Source organism: Coregonus clupeaformis, chromosome 5, assembly GCF_020615455.1.
Source record: "Coregonus clupeaformis isolate EN_2021a chromosome 5, ASM2061545v1, whole genome shotgun sequence".
Taxonomy (NCBI): Eukaryota; Metazoa; Chordata; class Actinopteri; order Salmoniformes; family Salmonidae; genus Coregonus; species Coregonus clupeaformis.
Window position 1 is genome coordinate 28,953,669 of NC_059196.1, and position 10,414 is coordinate 28,964,082.

At 40.4% G+C, this 10,414-nt stretch overlaps 1 protein-coding gene across 2 annotated transcripts; it reads right to left on the reverse strand.

Annotated features, from left to right (window-relative positions):
* Positions 1 to 254: 254 nt before the first annotated feature.
* Positions 255 to 9,005, reverse strand: LOC121567151 (T-lymphocyte activation antigen CD80-like). 2 transcript variants are annotated; one of them, XM_041877092.1, is made up of 8 exons: positions 8,952 to 9,005; positions 6,652 to 6,683; positions 6,122 to 6,168; positions 4,898 to 5,209; positions 4,258 to 4,536; positions 3,771 to 3,908; positions 1,328 to 1,355; positions 255 to 1,121 (listed from the first exon to the last, which is right to left on the reverse strand). In XM_041877092.1, exons 1-8 carry the CDS (start codon positions 8,958 to 8,960, stop codon positions 1,085 to 1,087), a joined length of 882 nt encoding a protein of 293 aa, XP_041733026.1. In that variant the 5' UTR covers positions 8,961 to 9,005; the 3' UTR covers positions 255 to 1,084. The 2 variants fall into 2 exon arrangements, with proteins under 2 accessions (XP_041733026.1, XP_041733025.1); XM_041877091.2 differs by lacking the exons at positions 255 to 1,121; positions 1,328 to 1,355 and having other exon boundaries at positions 3,584 to 3,908.
* Positions 9,006 to 10,414: the final 1,409 nt, after the last annotated feature.

Here is a 10,414-nt window from a genome sequence, read left to right on the forward strand (position 1 = left end):
TTATCCAAAAACAATCAGTAGAACATTCTTACTCACATTCAGTATATGTCTTTTGGTCTTTCACTGAACATCCAGCACATGTTATGTAGTTCCTTAAAACAAGTTCATACTGGCAGTAATTTGGGACTTACTGGTAGATGCAGGTATAGGAACTGGAATATTTGGTGGCAGGTAGCTTAGTGGTTAAGACAGTAACTGAAAGATCACTGGTTCTAATCCCCGAGCCGACTAGGTGAAAAATCTGTCCATGTACCCTTGAGCAAGGCACTTAACCCTAATTGCTCCTGTAAGTTGCTCTGGATAAGAGCATCTGCTAAATGACAAAACTGAATATAAGATCCACTCCTGACGGACGCATTCACTTCCCCCATTCATCAGCTCACATTTACTTTATAAAGCCCTTTTTGCATCAGCAAAAAGAGCAAGCAATACAGAGGCAGAAACACAGTGGCTAGGAAAAACTCCCCAGAAGGCAGGAACCAAGGAAAAAACATAGAGAGGAACCTGGCCCGAAGGCATGGCCATCCCTCTTCTGGCTGTACTGGGTAAGCTGTGGTTAATACACCGATAGCTTCACAGTTACACAGTTCACAATTGCACATGAGTCAGTTGAATACAGTCAACCCCTGATAAGTGCACAATAAATAAGTGTATACTCTGTTTAAGTGCAGTGCAGGTCACTAGTCCTAATCCAAACGTATGTTGGATTTAAAACATTGCCCTGGATAACTCCATGCCTTACAATAGTGCACACATTGAGTAAAGTCATTGCATTTCTAGTTCTCCATTGGTTCTTCTGTGGAACTCAGTCATTTGAACATACTGGTTAAATATTTATACAACTCACAGTCTTCCTCAACACCATGAAAACACCTCTTAAGTCCAGCTTGTCCTCCGGCGTGGAGAGGAAAGTTAACATGGTTTCCAATGGCGCCAAGTCCAGGCAATGTGTAGGTCACCCAGTGATCCCTTCCCCTTGTCCCATCAGAAGGCAGAACAGTTCAGATTTATAGATAACATATCAATAAAATAACCTTCCATATTCTGGGTTCCAAATGTACAACATTACAGACTCCAAGATCCATTAAGAATGTGTGTTCATACAGGTGAGCTGTACTCTTCTGTGAAGCACAGAGGAAGAAATAGAGGAGAGGATTGAAAAAGAACAGGAATGAAAAAAGAGAGGAATGAAAAAGCAGACTTTAACAAAACAAACATGTTTAACTGTTTGGCCAGGTCAGCTGCAGAGGTTAGCTAAACCAATGTCAAGTTTTTGATTTTGTATTCATCCTCTGAGTTTGAGTGAAACAGTGAAACAGATACTCACTCAGCTGTCCTTGCTGCTTCCTCCCCATCTGTAAAAACAGGATGTATTTATACATGTTTTATTTTTTACCTTTATTTTAACCTTTATATTTATTGAGACCTAGGTCTCTTTTACAAACGCGACCTGTATATACAACATAAATATACACATTATACCTAAACGATATATACAGTACCAGTCAAAAGTTTGGACACACCTACTCATTCAAGGGTTTTTCTTTATTTTTACTATTTTTTACATTGTAGAATAATAGTGAAGACATCAAACTATGAAATAACACATATGGAATCATGTAGTAACCAAAAAAGTGTTAAACAAATAGCCACCCTTTGCCAGCTTTGCACACTCTTGGCATTCTCTCAACCAGCATCATGAGGTAGTCACCTGGAATGCATATCAATTAACAGGTTTGCCTTCATAAATGTTAATTTGTGGAATTTATTTCCTTCTTAATGTGTTTGAGCCAATCAGTTGTGTTGTGACAAGGTAGGGGGGTATACAGGAGATAGCCCTATTTGGTAAAAGACCAAGTCCATATTATGGCAAGAACAGCTCAAATAAGCAAAGAGAAACGATAGTCCATCATTACTTTAAGACATGAAGGTCAGTCAATACGGAACATTTCAAGAACTTTGAAAGTTTCTTTAAGTGCAGTTGCAAAAACCATCAAGCGCTATGATGAAACTGGCTCTCATGAGGACCACCACAGGAATGGAAGACCCAGAGTTACCTCTACTGCAGAGGATAATTTAATTAGAGTTACCAGCCTCAGAAATTGCAGCCCAAATAAATGCTTCACCGGGATGCTGACCTAGGCAGAGTTGCAAAGAAAAAGTCCAGTGTTCTTTTGCCCATCTTAATCTTTTCTTTTTATTGGCCAGTCTGAGACATGGCTTTTTCTTTGCAACTCTGCCTAGGTCAGCTTCCCGGAGTCGTCTCTTCACTGTTGACGTTGAGACTGGTGTTTTGCGGGTACTATTTAATGAAGCTGCCAGTTCAGGACCTGTGAGGCGTCGGTTTCTCAAACTAGACAGTCTAATGTATTTGTCCTCTTGCTCAGTTGTGCACCGGGGCCTCCCACTCCTCTTTCTATTCTGGTTAGCCAGAATAGGTTAGAGCCACAAATAGGTCCCCAATCAATACTTGTAATTGCCCGAACGGCACCAGAACATCAAGATGAAATGTATTTAGCTTTTTTTTGTCCGGAAATACGGTGCAATAACACTAAAAGCAGATTGACCAAAGCTCGGTGGAGACCCTAGGAACCTCAAGATTTAACCAATCCTGTGTGCGGGTTAGGCAACTCAGGTGCCTATACTTCAACAGCAAAGTTAGATAAGACGGACGTTTATGAAGTCAGGCCTTGTAAAACAAAAAGGGAGTAATGTAGATCTTAGGGTCTTTAGCGAAGTCCAGCCAACCTTTTGATACAGGTTACAGTGATGAGTATCCAAACTGTCGCCTGTAACAAAACGAAGTGCACTATGATAGATGGCATCCAAAGGTTTAAGAGTAGCTGCAGGCTGCACTTTGATAAAAAAAATATCAACATAATCAAGAACAGATAAAAAGGTTGACTGAATAATCTGCCTCTTACTGCATAGAGAAAGGCACGATCTGTTTCTGTAGAAAAAGCTGACTTTAAATCTTAGCTTACATCTACATGTTTTTTAAACTTCAAATACATATAAATCCAAATGCCTAAGTATTTATATGCGTGAGCACGTTCGGTTGGAGAACCATCAAATAAGTGAACATGTAGTTCCTCTGAAACTTTCTTACGAGAGTTTGAAAACAACATGTATTTTGTTTTGCCCGTATTAAGCACAAGTTTTAAATCAGCAAGGGATTTCTGCATAGCTATACAATTTTACTGTAGTTTTGACACAGCTAGATCAACAGTCGGGGCAATAGCATACATAATAGTATCATCTGCATATAGATGAAGTTTACCATTTTTAACAGATTGACCAATGGTGTTTATATAAAAAGAGAAGAGAACAGGTCCCAAAATCAACCTGTCAAACATCTTTATGTACTTCAAGAAATTCAGACTTAATCCCATCAATCACGATGGCCTGAGTTCTGTCACTAAGATAATCATGAAACCATGAACAGGCGTCAGAGCTCAGGCCTATCGAGGACAACTTATTCAATAAAATTGCATGATCAACAGTATCAAAAGCTTTTGACAGGTCCACAAACAAAGCAGCACATTTCATTTTAGTGTCTAAAGCTTTGACAAGATCATTAACAACTAACGTGGTTGCTGTAATATTGCTATGCCCAGGCCTAAACCCTGATTGGTTTACATTCAAAATACATTTCTCAGATAAAAAAGAGCAATGTCATGATGTACAATAGGTATTTCTCATTTTTATCGGTCCCATTTCCAAGGGACAATAATGGGTGTTTCCACTATTGCAGGTGATGTAATCCTTACCTTGATTAACTCTGGCTGTCCGAGCCTTCCTTTCCTTGAATACAAACAGCCCAATCAGCAGGAAACACAGCAGAGCAACAGCACCAGCCACAACGGCAGAGATCACATAGTAATCAGGAGAGCCTGTCTGAGGCCTGCCTATATTAGATGAAGAGAATAACATGTTGGTTTTCATTTTCAATTGCTTGACAGAAATGTGTAAAGTTACAAATTTAAAGGAAAACTATCTTTTGGTATTTGTTTCATTAGTCCATTGTTGACATAGCCCCAAAATGTTTTGCTTGTCAGCAATCAAGTTTTCAAGATATGTCACTTTCAAAATACAGAAGTCATCCCCATATGATGCATTTTGCATCATACGATGCAAAACACAGCATCATATGAGCAAAATGCATCATACGGGGATTACTTCTGTATTTTAGATAGTTCTTGGGTGGGGTTTTCCTTTAAGGACAAAGTGACAGAGACACACTGTCTCAGCACTCACAGACAGTGTGTTCCTGTGAGAGGGCGCCCCCTACAGCACAGCTGAGGTTCAGCTGGGGTCCGGAGGAGCAGTTGACGGATATGGAACTGAAGACTGAGAACAGCGTGGTGACCGGGTCTCTCCTCCCACTGCTGTTCACTGCTCTCCAGTGGCTCTGGTTCAGAGGAGGGTTCGGGCTCCACTCAACGTCCCTACGAGGGTAACCACTGTCGGAGGAACACGTCACCAAGCAACTGCCATTGTCACAGGCCACCGTTACATTGGGGATGCTGTAGTTGGCTGTAGAGGAGGAGAGATAGAGATAAAGAGAGAGGAGAGTGGAGCGAGAGGAGGAAATGCTGGTAAGGACTGAGGAGGAAAGGATCTTAGTTTTACTTCCTGAAAACACAAAGGGCAAAACAACACACTCGCTCTCTCAGAGCTGAGAGACATATGTCTTAGTGATAGCCATTTTACAGCTTTCTTTTTTCTTTTTTTTGTGAATGTATCTATGGTTTGGGCCATTACACGCGCACATCTGACGGCACAAAAATAATGTTCTCTTTCATCCAGAAAGCCATGTTCCACATGTGGGAGAATAAAATAGAAAAATGAATAAAACACAAACATGGAAAGAGAGTTTGAACTGAGGTAATGTTACCTGTCACTTTGAGCTGTATGTTCTCCAGGATAATCTTGGTTTGGTATTGGATGTGGCACACGTACAGCCCCTCATCTGATGGCCGTATACTCCACAGCTTCATTGTTCGCTGTGTGTGGTCTACACGCGTACGGTTTGTGTACTCCGTAAGCTCTATGTGCTTCTTCGTATGGTAGCCGTTAATGAACCGGGAACTGTTTCCATTGGAACCAGGTCTCTGTACATACATGAAGTCCAGAGACTTCTCCTGGAGGTCTGAGGTACAGGGGATGGTCACAGACCCGCCCACCTCTCCTATCACCATGGTGACATCTGAGCGAGAGGGAGAGAGGTCGCGGGAGGGATATGCCAGAGAGTTAGGTGTTGGGGTTGTGTGGGTGTGAGGGTAGACTTTTTTTGGTGACTTCTGTAGTTTTCACTTCCCTATCTGACATGTTTGCCCTTTTCTCTCATTTGTCTGGTAGATTCCCTTCTACTGAATAGATAACATCATGGTTCAGATAGTCTTGATGTAAATTAAATCTCACAGAGCCAACATACACAAATACATACATACACTGAGTGCACAAAACATTAAGGACACCTTCCTAATATTGAGTTGCCCTCAGAATAGCCTCAATTCGTCGGAGCATGGACTCTATAAGGTGTCGAAAGTGTTCCACAGGGATGCTGGCCAATGTTGACTCCAATGCTTCCAACAGTTGTGTCAGGTTGGCTGGATGTCCTTTGGGTGATGGACCATTCTTGATACACACAGGAAACTGTTGAGCATGAATACACAGCAGGGTTGCAGTTCTTGACAAAAACATGCGTCTGGCACCTACTATCATGCCCCGTTCAAAGGCACTTAAATCTTTTGTCTTCTCCATTCACCCTCTGAATGGCACGCATACACAATCCATGTCTCAATCTCACGGCTTAAAATCCTTCTTTAACCTGTCTCCTCCCCTTCATCTACACTGATTGAAGTGGATTTAACAAGTGACATCAATAAGGGATCATAGCTTTCACCTGGATTCACCTGGTCAGTCTATGTCATGGAAAGAGCAGGTGTTCCTAATGTTTTGTACACTCAGTGTACATGTAGACACACATGCAGGCTGGCACACACAAACTCAGCCACACATATTCAAACAGTAAAGGTCTGATAGATATAGACATGGCAGGTAATGTTTATTTATATTTTTATGATGTCATATTCATTTCACTTGGCTCGCCTCTTACCTTCACTTTGAAGAAACGGCAGCGATACCAGGAAGAAGAGGACATACCTGTTGGAAACCATAACAACAATACAATCAGCTGAGTACTGTTAGGTGAAGTCACTGGCAGTATTATAGTAGCATTCTTATCATATAATTACATATTAGTAATTCAATAGGATCTTTGTGATACTTATTTCCTATTACCAGAAATAGTACTGTCCTTTAGTTAGTGGCACACAATCCTCTAAGTATGAGACTCCAGCTTTCAGGAATGTATACTGTACCTAGAAAGCTATAGCACTCAGAAAACATATATTATTTATATTTAATTGGAGACCCACAGGGACATAATCTCTATCAGATACCATCACCACTCACAAACAAATGTAAACAAGTTGTGAAGAATCCTGACTCTGGATAGTGGATAGCAATACAGGTGTATGTAAATCAAATAGGTTCTATGCAAATAACCAGCATTTAGAGATACCTCAGCCACAATCCCGCCATATGAATCATGATCATACAGTGTGATAAGTGAGCGCTACTTACCGAAGCAGCCAACACGCACACATCCCATTGTCCTGTAGGAAACACACACACACACACATTAGTTCAAACAGCAGTACTCACAACCAATGCTCAGGTTTCATATGATGATGGACACGTTCATAAATGACGCAGAGTTTACTTATTAATCCTCAGCTAATATGGTGAGATAACAAAAAAGTTACGAAAAATCTTCATTCTATATTTAGCATAATAACCAAGTTAAGGAAATAAATTAGCATTGGGAGAAATTCTGTCTCTGTGGTTACTCTGTTTCCTAATAGTCAGTCAAGAAAACCCTAAGGGAAATCCCAGGACAAGGGAATTGCTTCAGGAAACTCTTTGTTCTCTTTGGGCTACAAGTACAGTAGTCTATAAGCACATAAAGCTACTGTGTGGTAGGCCTATGCTCAAAGCCCAGTTTTTCAAAATTGATCTATCCGGATTTCAGCTAAATGCATAGAAATAGAATGAATAGAACAGGTTTGTGGTGCTGTACCAGTGCCTTGAGATATTTGTGGTTATGGTACATGATTAATCTCAGGGATTGGTGGTTAAGGATAGAAGTTCAGAGTTGTGGGTTTGGCTGACTTAGTGTCAATCTGAAGAGAATCAATCAAACAACAATTCCATTCCTCAGTCGTGTGTCTTTAACACATCCTCTTGCAAGTAAGGATTTGATTATGCGTTAACTACTTGAGAATAAAGACATACAACTATTGCATCGATGGAATATGACAGGCCAGAGGATGGATATGAGCGGGGGGCAGACAGAGGGAACTAGCTTCAGTTGTCAGATAAGTTTCTAAAAATAAGCCAAGGGGATCTCCCCAGAAGTATAGAGCCCCATTGTTATGGTATCAGCTTGTAGGAGAAGTTTCATTACCACATGTTAATGTATCATCAACAGTACAACTGTGTACAGTGCAAGTGCAGTAAACTAAATATATTGCTAGGAGGTTCGAGCCCTGAATGCTGATTGGCTGAAAGCTGTGGAATATCATGGGTATGACAAAACATTTATTTGTACTGCTCTAATTACATTTGTAACCAGTTTATAACAGCAGTAAGGCACCTCAGAGGTTTGTGGTATATTGCCAATATACCACAGCTAAGGGCTGTATCCAGGCACTCCGCGTTGCATCGTGCTTAAGAACAGCCCTTAGCCGTGGTGGATTGGCCATATACCACACCCCCTCCGGCCTTATTGCTTAAATAACACACATGAAAACACTCAAACATAAACATGTGTGCGCATAACATAGGCATGCACGTGTTTACATTCATGGTCCACTGAGCAGGTTGCAGACAGTAGTCTCACACCCACAGTCATTCTGACACAGCCTGATTTATGTTGCAGCAAGTGAGTCAGAAAGGGGTGGTACTAGAAACCTGTGAAGTGAGAAGTTCAACTTCATGTTCAGTGTGTCACTTACATCGCAGTCAACAGAAACTGAAATCAATGGACTTATATATCAAAAGTTGTTGTTTTATCAAAACACAAGAGATTAGAACTTCAGAGTAATCTGACCATATCTAGGTGAAACCCTAGGTGAAATACACTGTGTGTAAATATTTCACTTATCCATGTGATTGACAATGTTTGCAAATAAGCAATTGATACAAATACATAATGCACTGTCCATGCAACAATATTTAATTTTAAGATTTTTTTTTATTTCAACCACTTAGACAGAGATGATTATAAACTTTTATTTCAGATATATAATATGACACTATGGATGTGTTTACACAGGCAGCCCAGTTTTGACAATAATTGGTCTTTTGACCAATCAGATCAGATCTTTTGCCAATACTTGGGCAAAATATCAGAATTGGGCCGCCTGTGTAAAAGCAGCCAATGAACAGTCAGTTTCTGTGGCTCCTTTATCTGTTATCTACATCTCTCCAGATACTACTGTCAACCCAAGAGTAGAAATCAAATCTCTACAGCTATTGCTTAGGTTGAAAATCTGAAACACCAACAGCCTCCATTCATTCAATGATATGATATATAGGCACCGTGTAGCTCAGTTGGTAGAGCATGGCACTTGCTCTACCAACTCACTAACTGTAAACTGACTTAAATGTAAATATACTTACAGTTGTCTGTCTCAGTGAGTAAAACAAACTGAATACCATTCTATTGCATTATTTAATTAAACCGCTTCACCTTAACCAGTGCTGTATTCTCTAAGTAAAGCTACAACAACACTGGTACATCCAATACAAGCCAGTCTGGAAGAGCTGTACATATTTGTAACAGTTATAAATCCTATAAAGGTGAATAAAGGCATTCTTACCACGTCCATGTTTGCTTTTCTTAACAGCCGTAATCGAGTGTGAAGTCAGAGAGGTTGGTTTGTGAAGTGTTCTCAGCAGCCACAGGCAGTTCCTCATACCTAAGCATTCTGAGGGTGAGGCTTTAGTCAGGGGAAGTCCTTTCGCTTTTGTAGTTTATAAACATTACTCACGTTGCCATAGTAGCTTATCTTATCAGCATTTGGTTCCTCACCACAGGGATGTACACTACCGTTCAAAAGTTTGGGGTTACTTAGAAATTTCATTTTTTGAGAGAAAAGTGATTTTGTTGTCCATTAAAATAACATCAAATTGATCAGAAATACAGCGTAGACATTGTTAATGTTGTAAATGGCTATTGTAGCTGGAAACTGCTGTTTTTAATGGAATATCTACAGTTGAAGTCGGAAATTTACATATACTTAGGTTGGAGTCATTAAAACTCGATTTTCAACCACTTCACACATTTCTTGTTAACAAACTATAGTTTTGGCAAGTCTGTTAGGACATCTACTTTGTTCATGACACTAGTAATTTTTCCAAGAATTGTTTACAGACAGATTATTTCACTTGTAATTCACTGTATCACAATTCCAGTGGGTCAGAAGTTTACGTACACTAAGTTGACTGCCCCTTTAAACAGCTTGGAAAATTCCAGAAAATGATGTCATGGCTTTAGAAGCTTCTGATAGGCTAATTGACATCATTTGAGTCAATTGGAGGTGTACCTGTGGATGTATTTCAAGGCCTACCTTCAAACTCAATGCCTCTTTGCTTGACATCATGGGAAAATCATAATAAATCAGCCAAGACCTCAGACTGGTCCATCCTTCGGAGCAATTTCCAAACGCCTGAAGGTACCATGTTCATCTGTACAAACAATAGTACGCAAGTATAAACACCATGGGACCACGCAGCCATCATACCGCTCAGGAAGGAGACATGTTCTGTCTCCTAGAGATGAATGTACTTTGGTGCGATAAGTGCAAATCAATCCCAGAACAACAGCAAAGGACCTTGTGAAGATGCTGGAGGAAACAGGTACAAAAGTATCTATATCCACAGTAAAACGAGTCCTATATCGACATAACCTGAAAGGCCACTCAGCAAGGAAGAGGCCACTGCTCCAAAACCGCCATAAAGAAGCCAGACTACGGTTTGCAACTGCACATGGGGACCAAGATCGTACTTTTTGGAGAAATGTCCTCTGGTCTGATTAAACAAAAATGGAACTGTTTGGCCATAATGACCATCGTTATGTTTGGAGGAAAAAGGGGGTGGCTTGCAAGCCGAAGAACACCATCCCAACCGTGAAGCACAGGGGTGGTATGGATGATTTTCAAGTACATATGTTGTAGAATTAAACACCTATATGCCTTAAAATGTTTATGGATTGAGAACCAGTTGAAGGGTTAATACAGAGCAGAGACATTTATGTGTTTTTCATAAACTCCCTGCAGCTGGT

What these genes read in the sequence shown, in the direction of transcription:
- LOC121567151 (XM_041877091.2), bottom strand. An exon ending in GCCGTTTCTTCAAAGTGAAG is followed by an intron (nt 5,210 to 6,121) that starts GTAAGAGGCGAG and finishes CCTCTCGCTCAG; the next exon opens with ATGTCACCATGGTGATAGGA. An exon ending in CTCACAGGAACACACTGTCT is followed by an intron (nt 3,909 to 4,257) that starts GTGAGTGCTGAG and finishes CATCTAATATAG; the next exon opens with GCAGGCCTCAGACAGGCTCT.